We start from the raw sequence: 27,882 nt of genomic DNA, 5'->3' as shown, positions 1-27,882 counted from the left end.
AGGCAAGGAGAAGAGAGAGGCAGAAAGTGAGGTTTTTTAAAACTGAACAACTCTTATAACAGAATTAGATAAACCATAGGAAATCATGCAAACAGAGCAAAAAGTACCTCCATGGAAAGGGGTAGATGACATTCAACAACATCCTTTTCATGCTCAAAATGGGCTTACAAATGTTGTATAGGCTTTGTGCGTGCTTGCAGCATTGGTAAAGAGAATCGAGTCTCAATGACATATCGAGAAGAAGCCAACTTTAATGTTTGTAACTTCTGCTCAGAATTACCCAAGCGCAAAATATCTGATCAGAACATGTGGGGGGAAAGTACATTTTCACATCCAAACTAAGTCAAAAATGGTTGCATAAAATTTGATCACATTTCCCCAAAATGTGTGTGTGTTATGTACACACCCCAATGATAGCAAGGGAGCGGCCACAGTCCTGACCAGACAGTTTTGTGCTGTAGAACTCGGCTCTCTGTGAGCTGAGGGGTGAAAACATGATCTAAGAGCTGGTCTATACTTGAAATGCTACAGTGGCACAGAGATACACTGAAGCCATACAGCGGCAGACACTACTTATGCTGATGGGAGAGTTCTACCATCAGTGTAGTTAATCCACATCCCCAAGAGGCTGTAGCTAAATCAATGGATGAATTCTTCTATCAACCTACCGTTGTCTACACCAGGGTGTGGATTTTTCACACCCGAGTGACATAGCTGGTTCGACCTAATTTTTTAGTATAGACCAGGCCTCCACTAGACGCAATGAAGGATAAGAATAAAGTCCTTTCCAGATGGCCAATGTTCTCCCTTGTTACCAATAGCAAAGACAGTATGTTGGTCTGGGCGCAAGACCTGGGTTGAAAACTCACTTATTTCAGAAGCAGACAAGAGAAAAGGGGATGCTCACCCACAAGAGGTCATCTGGCTGGATGACAACTGCTCATTTGATATCATTTTAAGGCAGTGGTTCCAGCAGAATTGGATAGCCACAAAGTAGTTGGAGAAGGGTAACCTGACATCACAACATAACGTCAAGGAGTTGTGACCATTCTGGGGTTGTGTGACTCCATCCAATGCAACAGTCTCACTTTCTCCTGCCCCAGGGTGCTCTGGAGGCATAGAAAGGGATCACAACAGCCAGAGTTGATTGGGTCAACCCACAGCCTGGCATACTGATAACATGCAATGAAGATCATGCTGTATTTACAAGGAGACACCTGATATTACTCCCAAATATGTAAAGAACAGTCCCAAATAACCGTAGCACGATCCCGTAGTCATGGGTTTCCATGGTAGCCAGTTCGCCTGCTGCTGGGGGAAGACTAGGAAAACACCTAGGGTAACAGCTCTGGGTACATGAGGAAAGCAAGAGGAGAAGGCTCTTCCTCCTGACAAATTAGAAGCCCTGGAGTCAGCTTCTAAACCAAAATTCAATCCGAAAGTTGCTGTTAATGGATATTTTCTTCCAGGAAGATACAGTTACTGCGGTGGGCGCCGACTTATTTTCTCACAGCGCTTGTGTTTCGATGCTAACAAAATTCCATCTGTGCAGAAACGCCCTTCATTGAGTCCTTTGGCCACACCATGACAGCATGCTTGGCCTGCTTACTTCTTCAGAACCAAAGCCCTCCACGTGAAATCTGCTTTGAAGACTAACCGGTATCCTTGCTGTTTCCAGCTGATGCAGGCGAAGGACCTGTCTGGTTTTAAGATTAAGCTAGATAAGTTTATGGAGGGAATGGTTTAATGGGATAACATGATTTTAGTCAAATGAACAGCGTGCCATCGCTGGTAAATGGTATCAATGGCCAATGAGGGTCTGGCTGGAGAATCTTGCCTACATGCTCTGGGTTCTACTGATCGCCATATTTGGGGTCGGGAAGGAATTTTCCTCCAGGGTAGATTGGCAGAGGCTCTGGAGGTTTTTCACCTTCCTCCGCAGCATGGGGCAGGGGTCGCTAGCTGGAGGATTCTCTGCTACTTGAAGTCTCTAAACCACAGGATTTGGGGACTTCAACAGCAGAGTCAAGGGAAAGGGGTTGGGACAGCTTTGTGGCCTGCATCATGCGGGAGGTCAGACTAGATGATCATAATGATCCCTTCTGACCTTAAAGTCTATGAGTTTGCCAGAACAAGCTATTAGTTTGTTAATCCAGGGCGCCCAAAATTCACAAGACAGAGGCCAGGGCCAGAAGGAAGGAACTAATCACCAGAAGCCAGTACCAAGTGTAGTCCAAGCACCCACCTGGTCCATCATTTAGTCTCTGTGAGCTTGCTAGCGTATTGAGGAAAGCTGTTGCAGTTTAACGACCTGCAGCTGAACATAGAATCATAGAATCATAGAATATCAGAGTTGGAAGGGACCTCAAGAGGTCATCTAGTCCAACCCCCTGCTCAAAGCAGGACCAATTCCCAGCTAAATCATCCCAGCCAGGGCTTTGTCAAGCCGGGCCTTAAAAACCTCCAAGGAAGGAGACTCCACCACCTCCCTAGGTAACGCATTCCAGTGTTTCACCACCCTCCTAGTGAAATAGTTTTTCCTGATATCCAACCTGGACTTCCCCCACCGCAACTTGAGACCATTGCTCCTTGTTCTGTCATCTGCCACCACTGAGAACAGCCGAGCTCCATCCTCTTTGGAACCCCCCTTCAGGTAGCTGAAGGCTGCTATCAAATCCCCCCTCATTCTTCTCTTCTGGAGACTAAACAATCCCAGTTCTCTCAGCCTCTCCTCATAAGTCATATGCTCCAGACCCCTAATCATTTTTGTTGCCCTCCGCTGGACTCTTTCCAATTTTTCCACATCCTTCTTGTAGTGTGGGGCCCAAAACTGGACACAGTATTCCAGATGAGGCCTCACCAATGTCGAATAAAGGGGAACGATCACGTTCCTCGATCTGCTGGCAATGCCCCTACTTATACAGCCCAAAATGCCGTTAGCCTTCTTGGCAACAAGAGCACACTGTTGACTCATATCCAGCTTCTCGTCCACTGTGACCCCTAGGTCCTTTTCAGCAGAACTGCTACCTAGCCATTCGGTCCCTAGTCTGTAGCAGTGCATGGGATTCTTCCGTCCTAAGTGCAGGACTCTGCACTTGTCCTTGTTGAACCTCATCAGGTTTTTTTCTGCCCAATCCTCTAATTTGTCTAGGTCCCTCTGTATCCGATCCCTACCCTCTAGTGTATCTACCACGCCTCCTAGTTTAGTGTCATCTGCAAACTTGCTAAGAGTGCAGTCCACACCATCCTCCAGATCATTAATAAAGATATTAAACAAAACCGGCCCCAGGACCGACCCTTGGGGCACTCCACTTGAAACCGGCTGCCAACTAGACATGGAGCCATTGATCACTACCCGTTGAGCCCGACGATCTAGCCAGCTTTCTATCCACCTTACAGTCCATTCATCCAGCCCATACTTCTTTAACTTGGTGGCAAGAATACTGTGGGAGACAGTATCAAAAGCTTTGCTAAAGTCAAGAAATAACACATCCACTGCTTTCCCCTCATCCACAGAGCCAGTTATCTCATCATAGAAGGCAATTAGGTTAGTCAGGCACGACTTCCCCTTCGTGAATCCATGCTGACTGTTCCTGATCACTTTCCTCTCCTCTAAACGTTTCATAATTGATTCCTTGAGGACCTGCTCCATAATTTTTCCAGGGACTGAGGTGAGGCTGACTGGCCTGTAGTTCCCCGGATCCTCCTTCTTCCCTTTTTTAAAGATGGGCACTACATCAGCCTTTTTCCAGTCATCTGGGACCTCCCCCGATCGCCATGAATTTTCAAAAATAATGGCTAATGGCTCTGCAATCTCACCCGCCAACTCCTTTAGCACCCTCGGATGCAGCGCATCCGGCCCCATGGACTTGTGCACGTCCAGTTTTTCTAAATAGTCCCGAACCACTTCTTTCTGGCTGGTCACCTTCTCCCCATGCTGTACTGCCCAGTGCAGCAATCTGGGAGCTGACCTTGTGCGTGAAGACAGAGGCAAAAAAATCATTGAGTACATTAGCTTTTTCCTCATCCTCGGTCACTAGGTTGCCTCCCTCATTCAGTAAGGGGCCCACCCTTTCCTTGATTTTCTTCTTGTTGCTAACATACCTGAAGAAACCCTTCTTGTTACTCTTAACATCTCTTGCTAACTGCAACTCCAAGTGTGATTTGGCCTTCCTGATTTCACTCCTGCACGCCTGAGCAATATTTTTATACTCCTCCCTGGTCATTTGTCCAATCTTCCACTTCTTATAAGCCTCTTTTTTGCGTTTAAGATCAGCAAGGATTTCACTGTTTAGCCAAGCTGGTCGCCTGCCATATTTACTGTTCTTTCTACACATCGGGATGGTTTGTTCCTGCAACCTCAATAAGCATTCTTTAAAATACAGCCAGCTCTCCTGGACCCCTTTGCCCTTCATGTTATTCTCCCAGGGGATCCTGCCCATCTGTTCCCTGAGGGAGTCAAAGTCTGCTTTTCTGAAGTCCAGGGTCCATATTCTGCTGCTCTCCTTTCTTCCTTGTGTCAGGATCCTGAACTCGACCATCTCATGGTCACTGCCTCCCAGGTTCCCATCCACTTTTGCTTCCCCTACTAGTTCTTCCCTGTTTGTGAGCAGCAGGTCAAGAAAAGCTTTGCCCCTAGTTGGTTCCTCCAGCACTTGCACCAGGAAATTGTCCCCTACGCTTTCCAAAAATTTCCTGGATTGCCTGTGCACCGCTGTATTGCTCTCCCAGCAGATATCAGGGTGATTAAAGTCTCCCATGAGAACCAGGGGCACCAAGACAAAATTGGGGCACCAAGACTTACAAACTATTCGGTAACGGATGGACCCAGATATCAAGACATGGATACGTTTTGACAACGTCTAGCTTGCGCCAAAATTTTGCAGTGCCGTATCGTTTTGTGTCTAGGGCCAACAACATCATATTTAAAATACATCAGCTGTGCCGTGCTATCAAGTTAATTTGATTCTCATGATCACCTTGGAGTCTTCCTCACACGAATGCTGAGCTGTCCCTTTTTCAGATCTTCAGAGATCCTGGGATGGCAATTTGCGGCAGGACTTTTACAAATGTATTAAAGTAACAGTGTCAACGATCACCAAGAGTGATAACGAGCAGGGAAAGCCAGATGTGTTCTAATTACAGAGACAGGATGACAAGCGATCAGCGATGCTCAGTAAGAATAAAAAAATCCCTCACTTAGCATTAAGCTGTAAAAAACTGACACTAAAGTCGGCTCGCATCTGCCAGAAGAAATCAAGGGAGTATCGGTGGCTCATACGCATCTGTCAAAGAGCCAAGGAGACCAGATGGACCAATGCAGCCGAATGCATTTATCACATTTCAAGACAGAAAGGAGCCTTTTCACTTTCTGTCAAGTTTGTTGCAGAGAACAGAAGCTATTTTCCCTCCAAAGACTTAGTTAACTCCTTTCAAACGCCATTTACTCTAGCCCCTCCTACTCGCATACTAACATCACCACCATGTTGTACTTCTGTAAAAGCACCTTTTATCTGTGCCTCGCAAAGTATTTTACAACCATTAGCAAACTAAGCCTCACAATAGCCCTGAAAGTGTTCTCTGAATGTTACAAGCAAATCAACTGAGGCACTGGGAGTTCAAGTGACTTGCCCATGGTGACACAGCGAGTAAGTGGCAGAGTCATGAATAGAGCCCAGGTCTCCTGCCTCTTGGTCCTGTGATTTAACCATATACCATCCTGTCTCTAATCAACATGTATTTCCTGTAACTAACTCACTCCTCTTCTGGAAAGAAATTCTGCCTCTAGCACCCAGACCTTTGAGATAAAATTCACCAGCCCTTTGGTGGAGAAAGGGAAAACGTAGCTCTTGAAAAGGCCCCTTTTGGTTGAACTGGGAGCTGTTTTGACTTGCTCAGATGGTTCAGTGCAGTCTTGGAAGAGTGCTTCACTGCAGCCTAGTTGGTTTTGTGGTTCTGCTAGCACTGCTAGGAGAGTGCTGGTGCAATTGCATGGACAGGAAATGTCCATGCAATACTTCCCTCATCTGGGCAACTGGGAATTTGCCTTTCTATTCTACTGAGGTTCTTACATGGCACCTGGCATCTGAGTTTATGTGGAAGACTTGGGATGCCTGTATTCCTGTATCAAATATAAAACCACCGTCCCTTTTCCAGCCAGCCATCTGTCATATGTGCAAGTCTGATCGTCACATTGGTACCTGCCATACTCCACTAGGAGTATATCCCAAGCTGCTTTCAAACTCACAAAGCCTCAGTCTCTGACATGCAACCAGGTTTTTAGATTCACTCAGGTAGTACAGCCATATATCAGCCTTTCACAAAGGCAAACGCACAGGTTGTCAGTACAGTAACAGCTCCTTTGGTCACTGCTTTAAAGAGCTAGCCCATCGTCTGGACACTATCTCCTTTTTGAGACTACATTAGCTTGACACACTTCAACCTTCCATCATTATAGAGACAGGTATGCACCAAACCCATCAATCTGGTGTTCTCATTACAGAGTGTGGAAATTTCCATCGGAAACAGTGAAGGCCTCAGATGAGGTTACAGCACACAATATTTTCTTCTAAAGTAATGAATCCCACTCAAACTGCTAAGATCCATTTTCCTTACGTCCCTCAAGACCCCTCGTTCTGAGACCGTCTCAGAACTGGTCCTGACAGGATGTCTCCTATTCTGCCCCTTGCCGATGTTTCTATGACAAAATCAATTTCCTAATGTCTTGGTTCTTCTCTAGGTCCATTTTGAAATCTAGGCAATGCCCTGGCCTTTCCTTAAATCAACAGATACTTCAAAAGTTTTCAAGCGATAATACACCCTGTAGTAATGACAGCCATGTAATAAATGGCATTCCCTCACCTGCACTTTGACCACCTTCCTTGGGAGAACTTCAAACAAGCCAAGCCCCCAAGCAGTTTCAAACAGCTGCCATTTTTCTTAACTTGCCACCAAGACGTTTCCTTTTTTTCTCCTTCTTCACCAATAGCCCTGCTCCCTCCTAAAACAACACTGACCCAAAGCCCAGCACAACCAATATGCAGTTCAAAGCCAGGAACAGGCTTACGTTCTGGAAATGGGACCTGCACACCACTGGAAAAGGAGGGGTTCTCCGTTCCAATGGAACAACCAGCACTAGCTTCCAGGCCCTAAAGAGCCTGAGAGATGGGACTTTAAAATTAAGACATTTGTATGTATCGAAGGGTTATTTCAGGTCATTTTTAAAAGATGTTTCATATTTTAATTATAATTTCCCCCTGCTTCTGATCCCCATACAACCGGAATCATGATAGTTAAGGTACCTGGGCTTTATAAATGAAGGGATACAAGACATAACCCCAATATATATTTTTTAGGAATTCTAAATCTTTTCTGCAATCATTTTTCGGTGAACTCTGTGGCCTACGCAAAGTACATGATGGTGTGGAGTTGTATGAAGGATTTTACTGGCATCCGGTTGGGATGACCTGCATAACTCACTTAAATTATAACGGAAATATTTGGTCAGGTAAAAGGCATCATCTCCACCCCACCACCACCATTATCCACCTTCCTCATGTGGCTGGAGAGATTTTATTTGAAGTCTTAAAATGTTAAAATACAACAAGACAGACCACCCATTAAAATTATTCAGCGCTCAGGGCCAGTGGGAACTGAATGTTGCAGAACTGAAGATCAGAACCCATTACAGAATGTTACAGAACCCATTTGATCAATATTTCAACAATACATGTAATAACACTGAACACTTTCCATAAGAGAGTATCATGATCCCTATTTTTATAGATGAGGACACTGACCCACGCAGAGGTTAAGTGACTTCCCCAAGGTCACAGAGTCAGTGGCAGAGACGGGACTTAGAACCCATGTCTGAATTCCCAGTCTTGCATCTTAAGTTTTATACCGTGCTGCCCTCTGAAGTGTCGCTGGGAACTTTTCCTCAGTAGAGTTCATTTCCAATGGAACAATTACTCAAATCAGCCATGATTATTATTACAGTATGGTCCATAATTAATAGCAAAAAGCAATTTTAATGTTACTTTATATTAAAAGGTGATGACTGTCAAATATGTAGGGCATAGCTGAGATGCCATAATGATTATTAACGTTGATAAAAGACAGGCTCAGTTTAAAGTTACACAGAAAGGGGGGGAAAAATCTTATAGGAACATTAGCCCACATTCCTACTGTTAGATAAAATGAAAGAAGGTAACCAGTGTGATGAGGAGAAAGGCATAGACACCTCATGCAGAAGGCAGATCTCACTGCCAATTCTGGTCCACATCAGAGTCATGCAACCTCTAAGAATTCTTTGGTTTGGTCAATTTCTCCTTTACTACATTTCATCTTAGTGTTATTCTATGGCTATGCCATTCAAATACCATATAGAACACGATGCCATTGGGATAATAATACGGCTGCTGCTGCATTATAAATAGTGATGTTTTTACCCATCCTACCCACTTCAGAACAGTGGAATATTGGCATATTAACACACTTGCTCTCAGTGAAATGGATGTCTCATTTCCTTCACACAGCTTAATTACTACTTTATTGCTTCCCCCCCCTTTAAACAGTAAATACATGTTAACATTGTGAGAGGAAGGATTGCCCAGTGGTTAGGGTGCCAGCCTGCGTAACTTGTGTGCGATTCCCTGCTCTGCATGTGTGACCGGGGGCAAGTCACTCAGTCTCTGCACGCTCAGTTCTCCAGGTATAAATTGGAACATTTTCCTATTTCACAGCCCTGTTGTGAGGGTAAATAGAGTCAAGTGCTCAGATATAAAGATAGAGAGACTATTCCTCTTGGAAGCCGCTATCCATAACCTCGTCTACAGAACAGAGCTGACTGCTATGTGTCACACCTTAAGTGGCTGTCTTGGATAGATTCAACAAAAAGTTGCATTTTAAAATACAAAACCACTGCCCCAAAGTCAATCTACTCCCTAAAAAGGGAAAACAAGTTGGACTGCATATGTGACGCTCCTTTACCAGGGCTCTGTTCTACTCACGAGCTATACTGTGACCAGCAAAGTGGTATTTGGGCCTCGGCTAAAATAAAAAGCAAGGGAACTCAATTCCCAGAGTTTAATGGAGCTAAGAAACTAGAATGCTAGCAACCTTTGAGTCTCGCCCTCTCCAAATCACATCAGTAGTGTTTTCCCTTTCAGTCTTCCTCTGACATTGCTGTCAAGTCTTTTATTACTGTATCAATCATAGTGATGGAAAGCTCAGTACCAGACACCTGCATTTGTGGCATGCAGTTAAAGATAAATAAATCTGCTAAGTTTAAATTAAGCTTGCCACGTGAGCCCCCCCCCTCGTGACTGCCAATGGGGAACGAGAGGCAAGCCAACGCTACAAAGCACCAGCGTCAGAGTTTAAGGCTAGAAGGGACTACCAGATCATCTAGTGCAGTGGTTCCCAAACTTTAACAACCTGTGAACCCCTTTCACTATCATGTCAAGTCTCACGAACCCCCTCCTAAAAATGAGTATTTCCAGTGATTTTCTCCTTTACTTGAGTATACATTATAAAAGCAATGAGCTTGGAAATATAAAATTTGTTTTTATGACATGCTTATTACACACTATTTATTGTTAATTATTATTTATCATTACAGTATTTTTATTACATTATGAAAACGGCAACACTCTTCCAAGAGCTCACTTTTGTAGCCTGTATCACTCTGAATAAGCCTGTTATAAGACAAGGCTCCTATGTTTCATCAAGGAGTATCAGATGTGAAAGAGCAGGAACGTATTTAAGAAGCCAACTCAAAGAGTTCCTCTTATACAAGCATTCAGGTCTGGAGCAGTCCAGGCAAACAACGCACGTTGCAACAAAGCTTAAACTTGTTCTTCATAATAATTTAAAAAACACGACTAGCTGCCTATTTAATTTTAAAAACAGCAAAAAATATCCACCTCCCTCTCCATTTCTTATAAGGAGTCTTGAAGTTTAAATCTCCTCAGTGTGATAGAGATGCTTGCTTTGATCTGCTTAGCTCTTGGAAGTCCAGGGGCTCTGGGCTGCTGGCTCCGTGCTGCGTGGGGTTCATAGGGACAGCTCTGTCCGCTATTAGGGATTTTTTCCCCGAGAGTCCCCTGTAACATTTCACAAACCCCAGTTTGGGAACCATTCATCTAGGGTGACCTCACCTCCTGTATATCACAGCCACTAACCATCGCCCAGCACCTGCACATGAAACCCAACAAGTGGAATTAGGCAAAGAACAGGAGGGACCAAGATGCACCAATGCCCAGGGCCCTTGCAACGGCAGGGAACTGATTAAGTGAGACATACACAGATGACACCTGCAGGTAGACAAGCTAAGGTGGTCTCTGGCTTGGAGTCTCCCACACGTTTTCAGTGGACCTTGTATATCAGTGGTGGGATTGTGGTGCCCACTGAAATTGTGACAATGCCTAGGGGTGCTGGCAGGAGTGTTGTAGGAGGTGGTTTCCCTTACTGGTTAGGTATGTAGCAAACAAATTGCACAGGTAGGTCATAATTTGGATTATTTGCAGAAATTTAGATCTGAATTTATGCCTGTGCAGTTAAGTGTTAATACAGGGTCACAGTTCAGATTGTATGTGGAACCTTGACTTTGAATGTTACTGGCGTAATTAATTAATGCTAGGGGTACATGCAAGTCACTAGGAAGAAACTGCCATGCTGCTCTGATCTGGTGGTCTCTCTACACTAGGATCCTGTTTCCAACAATGGCGAGTGCCGGATGCTTCAGAGGAAGGTATAAAATCTCCATAATGGACAAATATGGAATATCCTGACAACAGATGTTTCTTCCTAATCCTCAGTAATAACAGATTGGCTTATACCCTGATGCATGAATTTACACATCCCTTCTAAGTATTTCTAATTCTATCTAATGTAATTGAAGATGTTATTATCAATACATACATTTAATCTTTGTTTGAATCCTAATGTCTTGCCCTCGATGTTATCTAGTGGCAATGAGTTCCACAGGTTGATCACATGTTGTGTAAAAAACTATTTCCTTTTATCACTTTTAAATTTGTTGCCTTTCAATTTCATTGAATGTCCATTGACTCTTGTACTGCAAGGATAAATAGGAGCAGCTGATTTACTTTCTGTTTACCATCCTCTCCCCTCTTATGTATCTACTCGATAAACGACATTGTCCTAATCTTTTCACTCTCTCAGTACTTGGGAAGCCTTTCCTATTCCTACTCATTTTTGCTGCCTGTCTCTGGATGCCTTCTATTTCTGCAGTAGCTTTTTTAACATGGGCAATCTAAACCAAACGTAGTATTCAAAGTTATGGTGTGCCATTAATTTGCATAATTGCTTTATCATCTTTTCAGTATTATTCTTTACCCCATTCCTTATGCATCCTACTATGGTTCGCTTTTTTGGATTGTTACTGTGTATTGACTTGAGCTGATGTTTTTTTGACCTGCTACAATGATGCCCAACTCCTTTTCCTGATGACTTCTGACTCTCAGCTACTACAGTGATGAGTATGGTACAACGGAGGACAAACATCACATTGTGTGTTGGAGACACACACCCCCACACACAAATTTGGGAAGGTCACAGTTTAGGCCAACAATCCCTTGCAAAGGATTGTGTTAATGGATCATATTCTGCCATGCGTTATATGTCACATCCCATAATACTGAGCTCATATTAAAATTCAGTAACGTTGGATCTACACACCATCATATTAACTATAATAAATACATGAGCAGAGTGTGTATAACTAAAATAATATCATGAGCTATGTATTTCCACAGCAACTCTCTCCAGTATCTGGGTGCTGAACTACTAACAACTGCATTTTTTCCACCCTTAAACAAACCCTCAAGTTACTCACTGCTGCACTAACTTTCGATGTTTTAGCGAGGGCAGTAAGTGTCTGACATACGAACACAATGGCAAAGCAAATGTCATGTTGGTTTGAAATGTTCATACAGATCAATTACACTTAGAAAGTCAATTGCATGTAGTGGGTGTGTGTATAATACACGTGGATTATTGGTATTATGTTGGGAATTTCAGTATTGCTATTAGAACAAAAAATATAGTCTTGGGTAGAAGTGCATTGCATAGACACTGATAAGGCAGTTTTTCTAATCCATTCTGCTGGTGATTTACTTGGCAAACAGTTAAACATCTTATATAATATTAAGACGCTCACGCTAATGCCTAACATGATGAATGCATTGCTCGGGCTTGCAGAGTTAACGTGTCAAATGAACCATCAGCAAGGAAGGAAGAGCAAGCGGGAGCACAACCCCACAAGCAGATTCAGTTGTCTGGTCCACAGCAGGAAATTTCTTACCCAGTTTTCAGCAGCAGGGCAGCTGCACCAGTATTACCAACAGTGTAAAGTCTAGGGTAGACTAGGCATAGGTGTCTCTTCTCACTGTGTCCTTAATAGGATTAGCTGTGTCAAGACCCTTATACCAGGTCTCTGCTGGAGTTTACCCCACTGAGAACATCAGCACAACTGAACAGTTGTTCTGGAATAAGAAATTTCCCGATGTAGACAGATGCATCCTGGAGGAAGTGGGTAAGACTCAAATGCTGATTAAACTAGACATTGCTGTCTCGCAGCCCGCGGTTCCCTACCCTTCGGGGTCACTGTCACAGTTTCTCAGACTGAGTTCAGCGGTGCCAGCCAGAGCCCACTGCCTGCCCTCTGACCCACCACCAACCTTGGCCCGCCACACAGACTCCAGTCTTGGCCCAGGTGCCACAGGGGGTGAGAAGATGTAAATCTGAATGGGAAGCTGCAGAGTGGTGCGGAGCCCAGTGCAAGGAGGGGTAAGGGAGAGACCAAATCCAGATGTGCACGGGGGGCAGGGGGGATTCACATGGAGACAGCAGATTTAAGATCAAGATTTTGCTTTTATTACAGACCAGCAGCAATCGCCACCTCACAGGGTGGGTCCCACTCACCCCCTACAGGACACACCCTGCCCCTCCCACCTCCCCCTATCTCCACTTGCTCCCCTAGCTACCCCCTGCCCTATAACTGCCCCCACCCCCCCAGTGCCCCCCTCCCCTCCAGCTCCCACTCCCCACAGATCCCCCCTCCCCTCACTCCTACCAGGGCTGCCCCCTCCCCCATAGCTACACCTGCCCTGGCTGCCCCTCCCCCTCTGGCTGCCCCCTGGAGCTGCCCTGGCTCCCCCCGGCTGCCCCCGCTACCTGCCATCCCGGGACCCGCAGGTGAGTCACATTTCGGCAAGCAGGGCTCAGACTGACACGGAACGGACAAAGGGCGCCGCCATTTTGGAGACGGGCGGAAGCGGCGGCGTCTCACCTCCCCATCCCCATGCCCCCACGGGCTTCCGGCGCATGCGCAGCTACCGCGGGGGAAGCACGGGCGGCTGACAGGCCTCTCTAGCGCATGCGCCGCTGTTCCGAAGCGTCAGGGCGGGGCATCGAGAGCGAGCAGCGGGCCTTGCGGATCACGTGGTGTTTCCCAGGGTTCTCCCCGGCGCCATGACACCAGAGGCAGCAGCTGGGCATTGCCCAGACAGTGCAGCAGAGGTGGGCTCAGGCAGGGCCTGGCTTTGTAGCCGTAGCCAGGGTCAAAGGGCCGGGGCTGTGTCTCCCAAAGCACTGTGGCCAGGCGCCATGCGGAGCGTGGGTGCCCGTGAAACCTTGTGCCACCTCTGTGCCACGCCACGTCCTGGCATGAGCCTAGCCTGGGAAGGCTAAAACTGTGACTGCCAGACAAACTGACATCAGCATGGCCAGCCTCAGGCATTCGCAAATCATGAGCCGGGTCTTGAAGAGCCGTGTGTTGGCTTCAAAATCAGAAGGTATTTAAAAAATAAAAGAATGTTTTTCTTTTGCTTTGCTTTCTGGGCTCGAGGCTGCGCTCAGGTCCCCTGGTCAAGCTTTTCTTTGCCACCATGAGGGCTAGACACGCGCTCTTTTAGAAAGGGAAGCTGAGATTCTCACATGAGTCCAGCAGCTGGGGCTTTGGGGAAGAAACACCAAGTATCACAAGACTTTCAATAGAACAGTGAGAGTTCGTAACAGCTTTATGTGGGCATGGAGGGAGAGGTGATCTTTCAGGGATCAAGCATGTAGGGCTTTGACTATCAGGACAGAAACCTTGAACTGGACTTCCCTGAAAGAGTCAGGATATGCCAGGTCTTCAGGGCCACTCGGGATCTGGGTATGTTTACACAGCAACTAGACTAGTCTATGCAGCTGGCCCATGCCAGGCGACTCAGGCTTGTGGGGCTCGGGCTGCGGGGCTGTTTCATTGCTGTGTAGACTTCCAGGCTTGGGCTGGAGCCCAAGCTCTGGGACCCTCCTACCTCCAAGGCGTAGATCCTGAAACAAGCGTGCATCTAGCAGGGGTCAAGCAGACAGGAAGAGCAGGGTATTTACTCATCTGCAGATAAAGATCCTTAGAGGTGAACTTTGCAACATGCCAGCCTCTGATCAGAAGGTCTTATTTGGACTAAAACCATACTTTCTTATTGCAACACCAAACACAGGCTTATCCTAACATTGTTTGGTGTTGAAATAAAAGAGATACAGTGCCATGACTGGTTTCAGAGTAGCTCTGCTTAGACTGGGTTTGTGTCCTCTGGATGTTTACATTGTAACCTCAAATTAGCATCAAGGGCAAAAGTTACATTTTTAGGTTGCCCTGATTGGGTGTAATTAAACACGGCAGCACTGAGAGTGGCTTACAACTCTAATGTAGGGTGACCAGACAGCAACTGTGAAAAAGCGGGACAGGGGTGGGGGGTAATAGGTGCCTATATAAGAAAAAGTCCCCCAAAATGGGACTGTCCCTTTAAAAACGGGACATCTGGTCACCCTACTCTGATGTTTTGTTCTGCATCACACTGGCTAAATTGTGTTGAATCCCAGTTTTATACACATGAGCAACTGAATGCATAAATGTTTGCAGGAACGGGGCCTGTGGAAGCACATGGTTCTTAGTGTAACATCAGCCCTTTCAGATTGTCAGGAGATATATTTAAAGATGGAAACATTTTGAAGTAAATCCCCCTCGAGGGTGCATCTGGTTAAATTTTAGATCATAGTAAAGTGCTGTCCCAGCTGGGGACATCCCAATACCCAGTATCCTGCCTCAGCCTTCCCTGACGAGCCCAGGAGTTGCCAATGGAAAAATGTACAGGATTGTTAATGTCTCATACCCACCAAAGTTCCTATTCCCGTGTTCTGATCATTTTCTGGTGCTGACGTCATCTGCTTGTTTTTCCTTCTTCTTTCAGATGTTCTGCTGCCCTGTTATTTAACCAAACAATAGCTGCAGCAATGGTTTGAATATATGCCTCACCCTGTTCCATTGACTTAGATGAGGTGGAAGTCTGCTCCCTGCCTCCCCATTCATCTGAATGAGGTGAAAACGTCAATCTTAGCTGAAACGATTTAAATCAGTCTGGATCTCTTGACCTATTTATGAGATTTGCAAGGCGTGGTCAGCAACTCTTCCAAAAGTGAGTGCCTGCCCCAAAGTCTGGGAGTTGTGAACGTCCCTGGCTCAACTGGGCGATAATACCTTAATTGTCAGCATTAACCATTTCACTGCTGATCATTTTTAGCAGAGGTAACTGGGAAGAGCGAGGGAGCAAGCCCTATAGGGGATAGGGATTAGGGGGGTAAATGCAGAGGGCAGAAAGGATGAGAGACATAAACAGCTTTCGCTGTCTACACAGCGAAAGCTGTGCACGGGACAGCCTCCCGGAGGGAGCATGAATTAGAGAGCTCAGCGCGGGCTAGAGGGCTGAGTATGTACCCAGGGCCTGTACCAACCCACACTGTGCTGTCTATTGTTACCTGGACTAGGTGGATTCAAGCTAACCTGTGCGCAGCTTTTGCTGTGTAGTCTGACCCGAATACAAGGACAGAAACACTGGGCAGAAACAGGAACAGTCCTAAAGGGGAGAATATTTTCCCACTGAGGCCTAGTGGACACTTCAAACTTAGGGTGACCTTGCCACATTGCTGAGGGCTGTGAAAAATGTCACGCCCTGTGTGATGTGGTTAGGTCGAGCGTCTACACTACCGCGGCGTGGCTGCAGCACCGTAGCTGTGCCACTGTAGCCGCTGTGGTGTAGACATACCCTGAGTCAGACTGAATAATAAACGTGATCTCATACATCCCCATGTGAAAATAACACTTTGCCTGTATGAGAAACTTCCGGGGTTCCCTGAAGGTGAATCACTGTCACTGGCTTACAGCGCGAGGGAGCCTCGTCTGTGGCCACTGGGAGAATCTCGTCCCAAACTACTGGCTGCTGGAAACACAAGTGCCCCGCTCTGGGCTCCGCAAGCCCTGCTCTTTCCATCCGCAGCACGGCACCTTGCACCCCCCAGCCCTTAGGCTCCCTAAGTGCAGAACAGAGAGAACCTGGGGCTGAATCTATGTAGATAGTTAGCCTCCCCCCCCCCCCCCCCCCCGAGTTCTGCTCTGGCCCCGGGCACAGGTCCTTCCAACCTGTCTGTACATCCCTGCTTCGTTAGACTCGAGTGCCCAGTGCCTCGCCCTCTGGCTCCCGCAGTGCCCACAGATGCGCTGTCCGGGAAACAGCTTCCCAGGTTCAATGCTCTCCTTAGCCCAAACCAAGCAAAGTTTGTGTGACAAAGCTTCAGACAGAGATTCATACAGAGGCCAGGATAAGGATTGGAAACATGGTTACAGATGAAAGAAAAATGTCAAATGCCAGCTAGACCCTGCACTTATTACCACGTTCCTCTCCTGTTTAACAGGGTATTTTTCACCCCCTGGTCAGTCTGTCTAGCACTTGGCTGGAATCCCCTTTTCATGAGACACCCCACCCTGGCAGAGCGTCGCCCCATAATGGATGCCATCTTGTCCCCTATTATACAGTTCCAGACCTGTTGTCTCCTTTCATAACCAGGCTGTGTCGTTAACTTCACTTTGCCCTGTTGGTCCCTCTATTCAGGGGCTTTTTCTTGTCTCCTTTGTGCTCTGTAAAGGCCCAAGTCTGCACCTGGTCTAGCAGTGGGCTAGGCTAAGTGGAAAGATGTCAATTATTCTCTCTTGATCGTGCGAGCGCCGAGAACCCCCCGGCCCCAGATGACCCGTTTCTAGCAGCTTGGAACACAGCATTCTACGTGGTCACATAACTCTTCAGATATTTTTTGTACATCCATCCCGCAATAACCATGACAAGTTCTTAGCGTCCGGCGGAGACCACACCTGGTCCCCTTTGACGAAATAGCACAACGATGGTGATCCCAGGGATGCATGCCCATCTGAGTATGCCCAGGCAAGTCCCTGAGCAAAGACTCAACTGTGTGCCCTGTCCCCCATCTGTTGCCACGTGGGGTGCCTGAGTCACAACATATTAGACAGTTCACCAGTGCACCGATGGATGCCCGGCAGACACACATGATGCTGAGGTCAGAGCTAAGGATTAGTGTTATAGCATGGTCACGATGGATGTGATATGTATGTGGTTACTGTACATGTCGGAGGTGGATGGGGCTTCTTTAGAGAATCTGTCAGTGAAAGGTGTGAATGGAATGTCTGAGCTTACTCACACGCGTAACCAAGCGTTTTCATTATGCGTCTACACATCCTAGTGTAAAGAGCTGGGCAGCGTGTACGTGTGTGATCGTCCTCCACTGGATGGAGTAGGCGCTTCTCAGATTTGTCTCATCTGCTCTCCCCTACTCACAGTGAATCTCCTTTAGCTCAAGTGGCAGGGGCTTGTGCTTCCACAGACAGAGACGCCGATTTCTATTCCTGCTGCGGCCGTGAACTTACATGTAGAGCAAAGTGAAGGCTGCAAAATTCCTGCATAGCAGTAATATCGTCAAGTCATCGTTGGGCTGTGAAATATCCGGCTAACTATAGATGGGGGCAGATTCTGCTCTGGGTTCTAAATCACCGGCCAGATGTAACTGAGAGCGGAATTTGGCCCAGTGTATGCAATATAGAGGCCAGTTAATTTTACCAGGAGTTTCTTAAATCACTGGTTAAAGTAAATAACTGTAAAAGTGACTAGCCCCTTTCTCTCTCTGGGTATGCGCGCACACCTCTATTGGATTAGCTTGGGCTATGGATGGTATCAGCGAGAGAGATTTCCACCCCTGCCTTTATCAATCCTAGTGGGTCCTGGCCATGTTTTGTATCATCCCCTATAAAGCCTCGTCTTCAAAGACTGTAAGGAAAACAGTGAATCTGTGTTGCAAAGAGAGAGAGCCTGGCACCTATTTATCTGCCGCTGAATTTCAGCCTGTAATGTTGCGCCTGATAAAGAAAAGACCCCAAGGTCACGGGACCGAATAAGGGGCTTTGGGTTTCATCTGGTTGTTTGTCGGAGATTAGGGAGGGATGAGGTGTTGGTACCTAGGCGGACAAGCAGCAGCCAGTCTGCATACAACTGGTTTATGACACCCTAAACAAATCGATAACATCAAACTGCCCATTGCCGGTTCTTGCCTCAGCCACCGTCCCTTGGGTTAATTATAATGTAGTCCAGGCAATGCAGACAGGGCTGGCAGAGCCGTTGCGTGTGTTGGAAGTGGGCTGGCTCCTGCATGCAGATGTCCCCTGCTTGGGTGGTATAAACTCAGAGAGTGGGGGCTGCTCCCTTGGCAGGTTCTGAACGCTCCTGGAGGAAGAAGGAGAACACACATGACCATGTGCTTGAAATATTACTGGCAAGACAGACCAGGTAAGAGACAATGCAACATTTCCCTCTCTTTGTCTATCCGCTGCTCGACACACATAACTGGGCAATATTTGGGCTCTACACCAACTTCCAACATCGGCAGAGCAGTCTAGCCCAGAGAAGGAACTGGGGACATTTCAAAACTCTTGGGACAGTTCCTAGATTTATTTTGACTGTCACTGCAGAAGCAGATGGGCTGGGGCAGAGTTGACTCCCAGAGTCTGATGAACAGTTAAATATGTTCACTTGCTGTATAACGTAGCCGGTGTGGAACAGCAGCATGGTCCGAGCGCGGGGCTCCTAGATTCTAATCCTGACTTTGTCACTGGCTTCCCATGTGACCGTGGATGAGTCTTTCCCCTGTGCCGTGCCTCAGTTTCTCCAGCTGTAAAATATGGATGCCGCTGCTGACCCGACCCACCTGACTGCAGGGTTGTGAGGGTTAATTAGGCAGTTGTTTGACAAACCCAAAGTGGTAGGGATTGTGAAATGCCTCGAAGAGGCATGTCTTAGGGCATGGACTAGTCTCCACTTGATTGAAATGTGTGCATATATATATATAGCCAAATTTGTAATGCACATACATGCACTCTGCACACAGGACACATGAGACAGACACACATATAGCACATGCCCCCATGCATTCTGCATACATAACATCTACACACATACAGAACATCTACACTCTGTACACGCAGAATTCCCCTCTCTGTACACACAGAGTACTCCCACCCACCACAGAGCTTGTCCACATGAGCAAGTGTCAGTCATCTAACGTAAATTGGTTTTTAAACTGATCTGTTCAGAAGGGTGTGTGGTAAGGTGACCGTATTTCTCAAAGGGAAAACGGGACACTGCACGAGGCTTGCCCAAGGCCCCCCGTTCACCTCCTATTGGCTGGCCTGAGCCGCCTGGCATCACTGCTTGCCCAAGCCCCACCGTGCGGGACTGGCGTTGCCGCTCACCCGCCCTTCTGAACGTTCCTCCCTGCCCCACTTGTTTGGCAAAACTGGGTATTTGTCCTGTTTGCTCTTGACAGCCGATGATCAGTTGGCAAGAGCAAATGGGACAAATGCCCAGTTTTGCAACAACAAAAAGTGGTGACTCCCGGGACAGGGCATAAAAAGGGGACTGTGTGGACACTCGTCTTTCGTAGGAGTGGCTTATTTTGGTTTAGCGTTGACCTGTTCCAAACTGACTTGGCTTAAACTGTAAGAGAGGAAGAGTGGTCCAGCGGCCCAGGAGTTGGGGGCCCTGGGTTCTATTCCCCGCTCTGTCATAGACTTCCCGTATGACCTTGGGCAAGTCACTTAGTCTCTGTGTGCGCCAGTCCCTCATGTAGCACCGCCCCCTGCTCATTTGCATGGGAATAGGCACCGAGGGAGCCATTCTTGTACTGAAACAAGAGTCTTGTCCACCAGTTCATAGGCACCGGCTTCTTCCGGACCCCGGGGGTGCTGAATACCCCCTCTGCCCCAGTCCCCTTCCCCCAAGTCCCCATTCCTGCCCCACCCCAGGCACTGCCCCCACCTCTTCTTCCAAGCCCCTGCCCTCCTCTTCCTTCCCCTGCTCCACCCATGCCTGGCCAATTCCCACCCAATTCTTCCCCCTCCCCCGAGCACACCCCGTCCCCGCTCCTCCCCCTCCCCCCAGCACCTCCTGCATGCTGCAGAACAGCTGATCGCGATGGGCGGGAGGCGCTGGGAGGGAGAGGGAGAAGTTGATCGGTGGGGGGGGGGGGAGGAGCTGGCTGCCGGTGGGTGCTATGCACCAGTTTAAATTCATCCCTTACGTTTTCCCAGTGAATCTTCCTCACACATACGCTCAACTACCATAAAGAAGGAAACTTTGCCCCCCCTCCCCCAACACATACACAATTCCCCAAGATCCTTTTGGCTCATCTCAGCGCCAAGAATAAGAAGAGTCGGCAGTGGCAATTCTGCCCGGGAGGGGAATTCCTGGGCCTGGGCCAACATGTGCCTTGCATGATAATGACGCTCCGACAGGGCCGCCCAGAGGATTCAGGGGGCCTGGGGCAAAGCGGGGGAGCGGACATAAAAAAAGGCGCCACCCGCTGTGGCGCTTGTACTCACCAGGCGGTGCTCCGAGTGTGTGGCGGCGGGTCCTTCACTTGCTCCCCATCTTCAGCAGCACTGAAGGACCCGCCGCCGAAGTGCCGCCAAAGACCCGGAGCGAGTGAAGGACCCGCCGCCGAAGACCCGGATCACCACTGGGTGAGTAGCCAGGGAAGGGATTCAAAGGCCAGGGCCCGCGGGGCCCCTGCAGGGCCCGTGGCCTGGGGCAAATTGCCCCACTTGCCCCCCCTCTGGGCGGCCCTGCACTCCGATGCTGTGCCCATCTCTGTGCTTTAGGAGCATGAACGAACTAAGCCCAACGACTCCCCTGTTATTGTGAAGATCAGTTCAGCTCCACCAGCATTAGCCACCGGCGTAGTCCATCCACCTCTGAGCAGCTCTGCCGCTGACTCGCCATGTTGCCGCTCTGTGCCTCAGTTTCCCCATCTGTAACATGGAGATAATACCGCTGATCTGTTTACCTGCCTCAGAGCGGGGCTGTAAGGATTTGCTAGCGAATGTTGGTCAGAGCGTTGAACGTGGAAAGTGCAACAGGAGCGCAGGGTGTCTAATGTTTTTCACAAGCACTCGCCATCCAGAGGTTGTGAAGGGCTCCTATAAAAATGCCGGGACATTAGTGTATCATAGCTCCCCTCTCTGGGGTGACATCAGACCTACGTGGGAGCTTGGGATTGTCCTGCCGTCCAGCGCTAGGGAGAGGTGCCATGGATCCACCCAGCAACATGCCAAGCTTCTCCAAGCCCCCGCAACCCCGCCCTGGAGAGATCCACCGGCTGGGGCTTACCATGGCCTGTTGTTAACAATGAGTGTTGAGTAGGCTTCAGTGCAAGTGACAAGCAGGCCAGAGATGGTGTAAATCTTGGAGAATGGCCGGGGACTCCCGCACCTCTAGCTGATGGGGGAGGGGAAGGTGGAGAAGGGCAGTTTCGGTGAGCAAGGAACACGGGTCTCAGCTTGTTCCCATCTAAATCAATGGGATTTGGGCCATTGTCTTCAATCAGGTCCTGCTTGCTTGCTGAGTGTGCTCCCAGCTCCTGGAGAGGGCCAGGGCTATAGCTGGAGGGGAGAAGAATGGGAGATGAGAACACTGCCCTGGGGAGAGCATCTTATCTCATCTGCTAGCTCCTAGAGGTGAGGGTCCCCTTTCTACGGGCAGAGGTCCCAGGGACTCCCTCCAAGTTCCAACACGTGTGGACTAGAGGTTCCAGCAGGAGGGGCCCCTTACATTGATTCAGGGAGGAGAGGGTAGTTGAGTGGCTCTCTAATGCACCAGCCCTGGGGAGGTTAGCTGCAGTGGGGATTGAACCGGAAACCTCAGGAGCCTCTGCTGCAGGGGTCTCAAACACATGGCCCGTGGGCCGAGTTATTTCCTCAGCCCACCATAGGTGCCGACTCCACCGGCAGCCAAGCTCCCCTCCCCTCCCAGCGCACCATGCAGGAGCGCCGTCAGCTTTTTTGCCACCCTAGGCGGCGGAAGGTCCCGCCCCCGAAATACCGCCCCCGACAGAGGCGGCGGAAGGTCCCGCCCCCGAAATACCGCCGACGACCGGGGCGGCTGAAGATCCGGACACCGCGGTCGCCGCCCCCCAAATGTTAGTGCCCTAGGCGACCGCCTAGGTCGCCTAATGGGTTGCGCTGGCCCTGGCACCGCGTCCCCGCTCCTCCACCTACCTCCCAGCGCTTAGGACTTTCCAGGAGGGAGGGGGGAGGAGCAGGGACGCGGCATGTTCTGGGGAAGAGTCGGGGCCGGGGCAGGGATTTGGGAAAGGGATTGGAATCAGGACAGGGAGGGGGCAGACTTGGGGCGGGGACTTTGGAGAAGGGGTTGGAATGGGGGCAGGGAAGGGGTGGCGTTTGTACCGGCTTCCCCCGCCCTTGTCGGCCCTGGTCAGTGATGCGTCCCTCGGGCCAATGTACTAGTCCTCATGTGGCCCTCGTGGTGGTTTGAGATCCCTGCTCTGCTGTTTGAGCTAAAGGGCCCAGCTCTGGTTACTCAAAGGTTGCACGGTCTGATCGGCCTCTCTAGGATCCAGCCACGTGAGGGGCACACAGAGCACAGGATGTCAGCATGGGTTACAGTTAGAAGAGGGGTTACTACGTTACAGCAGGAAAGCCGGACTCCGGGTTTCTAGCCCTAGCTTTGGGAGGGAGCAGGGACTAATGGTTAGAGCCAGGGGACTGGGATTTGGGGTTCCTGGGTTCCATTCCTCACTTTGCCACTTTGCCACCGACTCCCTGTGGGATCCTGGGAGATAACGGGGGCCCTGTAGGGCTGGGGGAACGTGGATAAAAGTTCAGCAAATGTCACAAGAACAACACAGGTTGGTGGGAAAAGGTGGAAAAAGGGGGACGGAAAGACTGGATTAGTCTAACCCAAAAGGCCTCCTGTTATAATTCAGGGACAGGGTTAGAGTCATGCTGGGTGACCCAGAGAAAGCGTGGGACTGGAAATCCACGGAGCAAACTTGGGGTGCTAAAATTAGGCCTAATTAGCCGACAAAGTAACGAGGGGATGGGGCTATTCTCCATTGCTCCCTCTTGGGGTCCTCACAAGAAACGACTATTCTAGAAAAATCGGGAAGCAAAGGCAACAATTGCTGACTGGCCGCAGGGGAAGGCGCGTGCTTCCCCCTCACAGCTGCTGCCCCCGGCGTCTCCTGGGACCCCCGCGTCCATTGTGACTCCATTGGGCCTTTGTGGTCCTGATCCTGAGAGACGTCCTCATCGGACCAGGCCAGAGAGAGGGACCCAGACGACATCGCCACCTCTACTGGCTCTGGCTGAGTCTCGAACACCCCCTGAGATGTGCGACTTTGGCCTGGTCTGCACGACAGACTGACATGGGTATAACTACTGTGAAAAAGCCACACCCCTAAGTGACGTAATTGCACTGACCTAACCCCGTGCAGACAGCGCTAGGTTGGTGGGAGAGCTTCTCCCGCAGACATAGCTCCTGCCTCTCGGGGAGGTGGATTCACTGCGCCGACAGCAGTGGCTACGGCAGCGCAGCGCGACAGGTGCAGCTGGGGCCCTCGACGTGAGACAAGCCCTTTGTTGTCGTCAGCCTGGGGCGTTGTTAGTACGAAAGCAAAGGTGCCTCTGGTCTGGTTTGTTTTTCACTTGCACAGATCAGCTGCTCCAACTTCCTCCCGCGTAAGCTGTACAGGCCGACATTTCATCTCCTTCCTCGTCAATTTCCTCCTGTAATTTGATTCTTTCCCCCTCCTCTAGATCTGGCGAACTGCTGGTATCTGATTGGAAAACGAGAAAACAGCGGAGCCCTCACGCACCCGACCTTCCTCGTAGACTGTTCCAGCGGGAGAAAGGAACTGCTGAATGCACGGCCTGACAGCAAAATATACAGGCGACCTCTCAACCACTTCCCCTCCAGACCCAGGATGGAGACTTACGTGATATTCTGCTGTGACGTGTCCGTTTATGGCCGCCAGATTGTCCAAAGCAAAGGAAGCGAGGAGGACGTGACCTGCACTCCAGCCCGAGTCTCAGCTTCATCCCAGCCGGGCACTGGAGCCTCTCTGGAGGTACCTGAGTCCTTCAAGAGCAAGGCTCCAGTCTCTATACAGCAGCAATGCCACCTTAGGAGTTGTGCTAAGAGTAATGCTGCAGCTGGGGGGTCTGGTTCCAGGTCCCTACAGCGCTCTCCTTGGTGCATGGTCAAACACTTTCTGAAGGGCTTAGCCCTGTGTGTCTTTGGGCAAACTGATTGAGAGTATCCAGGCAGTGGGTAAAAGGAAACAGTCTTATTTAATGCAATGTATAACTGACCTGCAGAACTCATCCCCTGTGGGGTGTTATTGAGGCTAATACGGTAAAATTTAAGAATGGTTCAGGCCCTTCTATGACCAAGAGTAATACCTACAAGACAGGGGCTATTAATCCTCATGCTTTGTAAACTAATCGCCGGCTGACAATAGGAATAAACTTCCCTCCCAGGTGATGGCTTGGATTAGATGGCCCGTGCCTTGCCCCAGGTCAGCAGTTCTTGGGTTATTGGCAAATGCAGAATTCTTGTGCCGGTCAGTAGAACAATGGGTATGTTTATGTCTTTGTTCCTAAAGGATCCCCAAACATCTGACAAACGAGAGATATTATAGAAGTCAACCAGCACTGAAATGCAACCACCTCTGGGGAGAAACCTGGCTTAACTGTCCACAGCAACACTGTAGCAAATACTGTCAGGCAAGAGGGAAAGTGCATAAAGGGAGAGGCTGGATTGTGGATTCCGTAGGGAGAGGTTGGATTACACATGCCCGAAGTGTTCTTCCCTAGATTCCTGGATGGAAAGTAGTTTAGAAGTGCTATTATTGTTGGACAGGTAAGCCCTGCTCCCACTGCTGCTGGACCCATGACACTTGCCTGGGTGGGAACTGTTTAAATCTGCTTTTCTCTAGGGATGTGTTGGGTGGCTGATAGTTTGGGGGTGACATGGCTTTGGGGCCATCCATCACATCAGGTCCACTGAGGTTTCTGCCCATCTAATTCAAGTAACACAGAGCCCAGGTGGGAACAGTGTACAGTCAAACTGGGGGAGAAGAGAGGTGACTCAGTGGGGCCGAGGGAGCAGCTGTGTGTGGGGAGAGTGGTGTATTGAGGACTGTATTGGAATTGTAAACTATCACTTTAAGAGAGTGTGTGTGGATGGGGGAGGGGGGTGTTCCTGGTGCTGCTTGCAGGCTAGGGGGCTCTGTAGGGAAGTGTGTGATCAGAGTCAGTCTGGAACAAGGTGGAATGAGCTGTGTCTCGCTCCCAGAGGGAGCAGCCTGCTTCATCTCTCTCTGATTTGGGTTACTGTGTGTTATTGTTCTTGATTCTAAGAATAAAAGTAGTGTTTCGTATTGATTGTCTTTTTCTAACTTCTCTGGGGTTATGCCGTGAACACAACTGAGAGGGAGAGAGGAAAGTCTTGTGGTTTCTTCATTTTAGGAATCGGGAAAAGTTCCATCTTCCATCGCCAAGCTGGGGGAAGGTGACGGAAGAACGTTGGATTGTTATATAACGGCTGGTTTTGAACTGTGCACTGCTGTAGCCACGTGGGCATCTGCCACCATGGAAACACTACAGCTGCTACTGTACAGCACCAAATCCAACTCATGAGACACGCACAGAGCTTTCGCAACCCACCCAGGCTGAGGCTCTCCCCACGCTACCCCAGACAGAGCCTAGGAGAACAGAGGAGCAGCCGCTGGGAGGTCAGTTGTGTTCCAGCTCTGGCAGGCAGACAGAGAGAAGCAAGTTTCAGAGCTGAGAACCCCTCATCAGGAACTCCTGTCTCCAGCCACGCCAAGGGGCTGGTAGCTCAAGTGGCTAAGAGATGTTGTGTCACATGGGGGGGGTGGGGGAACTGGCCCCAGGCCCTTCATAGTTGGTTAAAGCAGCATGTAAAGCTAACAGGCCAGATTCTTGGGTTCCCGATGGACCGAACTGGTCTTTGGCTGGCCTCAGAACATGGGCAGTGTGAAGGTGGCATGCGGTAACTTTACCACCCACCCCTTCTTGGGTCGTGCACCAGGTGAGGTACAGGACTCAAGCATCTGCACCTGACTCCAGAGAGGGTTGGCAAGACCCTACCCAGAAGCCCCTCCCTTGATAGCTAAGTTTGATCATGACCCAGCCATCTAGGGTGTTTCGCACAAATAAAGTTTGACTTCATTGTATTTGTGGGACAAAATCCTATGGACTGTGTTCCAGCGCTGACGTAGGGGACAAAGTGAGCCCCATCGAGCCCTTGATACGCTATGTTAAGCACCAAGTATAGAGTAGGGTGTCCCCTAAAATGAGGGACAGGCAGGTGGTCAACCTAGGAGCAGCCCAGTCCTGCCCTCCCTAAATCATCAATGCACCCAGGGCTGAGCCTTGCACAGCTGCTGCCCAGGTTGTACCCGCTGTGTGGAGAGTAAGGGGTTTGCTGTCAGCGTAGCATTTTCCACCAGCATTAGTGTGGCTTGGAGCAAAGAGCACCGGACTGGGACTCTGGTTCTGCTGCTGCCCTGCTGGTTGGCCTCGGGCAAGGCACGTCACCTCTCTGTGCCTCAGTTTCCCCGAAGGGTTTTGCGCTCTGCTGGTGAAAAGGGATCTGCTAGGGATTCACAATCAGATGGTTTATTTTTTCCTGACGGGGGCATGCGCAGCCGGTTGGATGCCACTAGGCGTCACTGTTTTACCAGCCGTGGAGGTTGACTCCGTTGCCCTTGGTGGTTTTTTGCCTTTCCCAGCCTGGACTGCAGTTGGCAAAAGGCAACTGTGACATGATGGAGGATCTGTCCCAGAAACCCAGCCTGAGCCTGCAGCCAGGAACGCCCAAGGGACTCGGGCGCTAGCCGCATAAATGGAGGAGCTGCATACGGGGAAGGATGCACAAGCATCTGCTCCAGAAACACAGCCCTCTGCTGCGGGTGCTAACGTAGCTCTTGCTGGTAACCGGGCTTATGCCAGGAGGTGCCCAGCTTTGCCTGAGACAGCAAGGGCTGCACCTGGGTGGCATGAAATGGAGCTGACTGTATGGTCCAGAGAGCTACCGGCAGAGACGGCAGCTCCCAGAATGGCTGGAATGGTGCATCCGGAGAGCTGTATCTGTAGCTTGCACCTTCAGATTAAAGGACTATGGGCCCCGTCTTAGCTCTGTGAAGCAGGGACTTAGGGTGACCAGATGTCCCGATTTTATAGGGACAGTCCCGATTTTTGGGTCTTTTTTTTATATAGGCTCCTATCACCCCCCACCACCTCTCCCGATTTTTCACATTTGCTGTCTGGTTACCCTACGAGGGACTGCCTTCGTGTGTGTACAGCGCCTAGCACAACGGGGCCACGATCCTGGACTGGAGCCTCTAGGCACTACCCCAGGGCAGCTATTAAATACTAATCACCATATTGGGCCTCATTTGGCCTGTGAGTCTCATTGTCATATCTGGACTACAGGGGCCCTGGGTTGACGTCATTTCGACCTACTCATTTAATTAATTGAAGATCCACCGGCCTGGCTCCACTAGCTTTCGCCTCTCCCCACGCGTCATTTCCCTGGCTACATCTGTCCTGTCATCCCGTCCTGTCCCCCCACCCCGTCCTGGGCTGGTTCC

General features: G+C 49.3%; 1 protein-coding gene across 4 annotated transcripts in view; it reads right to left on the bottom strand.

Annotated features, from left to right (window-relative positions):
* Positions 1 to 13,367, bottom strand: part of ZBTB17 (zinc finger and BTB domain containing 17) — a 35,175-nt gene extending 21,808 nt beyond the window's left edge. Inside the window, exon 1 of one of the 4 annotated variants that reach the window (XM_065574987.1) lies at positions 13,316 to 13,367. In XM_065574987.1, the coding sequence (XP_065431059.1) occupies positions 13,316 to 13,352 (37 nt within the window). In that variant the 5' untranslated portion in view covers positions 13,353 to 13,367. The other 3 variants (XM_008169823.4, XM_065574989.1, XM_042852979.2) reach the window with 3 other exon arrangements.
* Between the last annotated feature and the right edge of the window lie 14,515 nt (positions 13,368 to 27,882).

The sequence above is a fragment of the Chrysemys picta genome, chromosome 21 (genome assembly GCF_011386835.1).
Source record: "Chrysemys picta bellii isolate R12L10 chromosome 21, ASM1138683v2, whole genome shotgun sequence".
In the NCBI taxonomy this organism is placed as follows: domain Eukaryota; kingdom Metazoa; phylum Chordata; order Testudines; family Emydidae; genus Chrysemys; species Chrysemys picta.
Note: the sequence above shows the minus strand (reverse complement) of the source record. Positions and strands in the feature narration are given on the sequence as shown.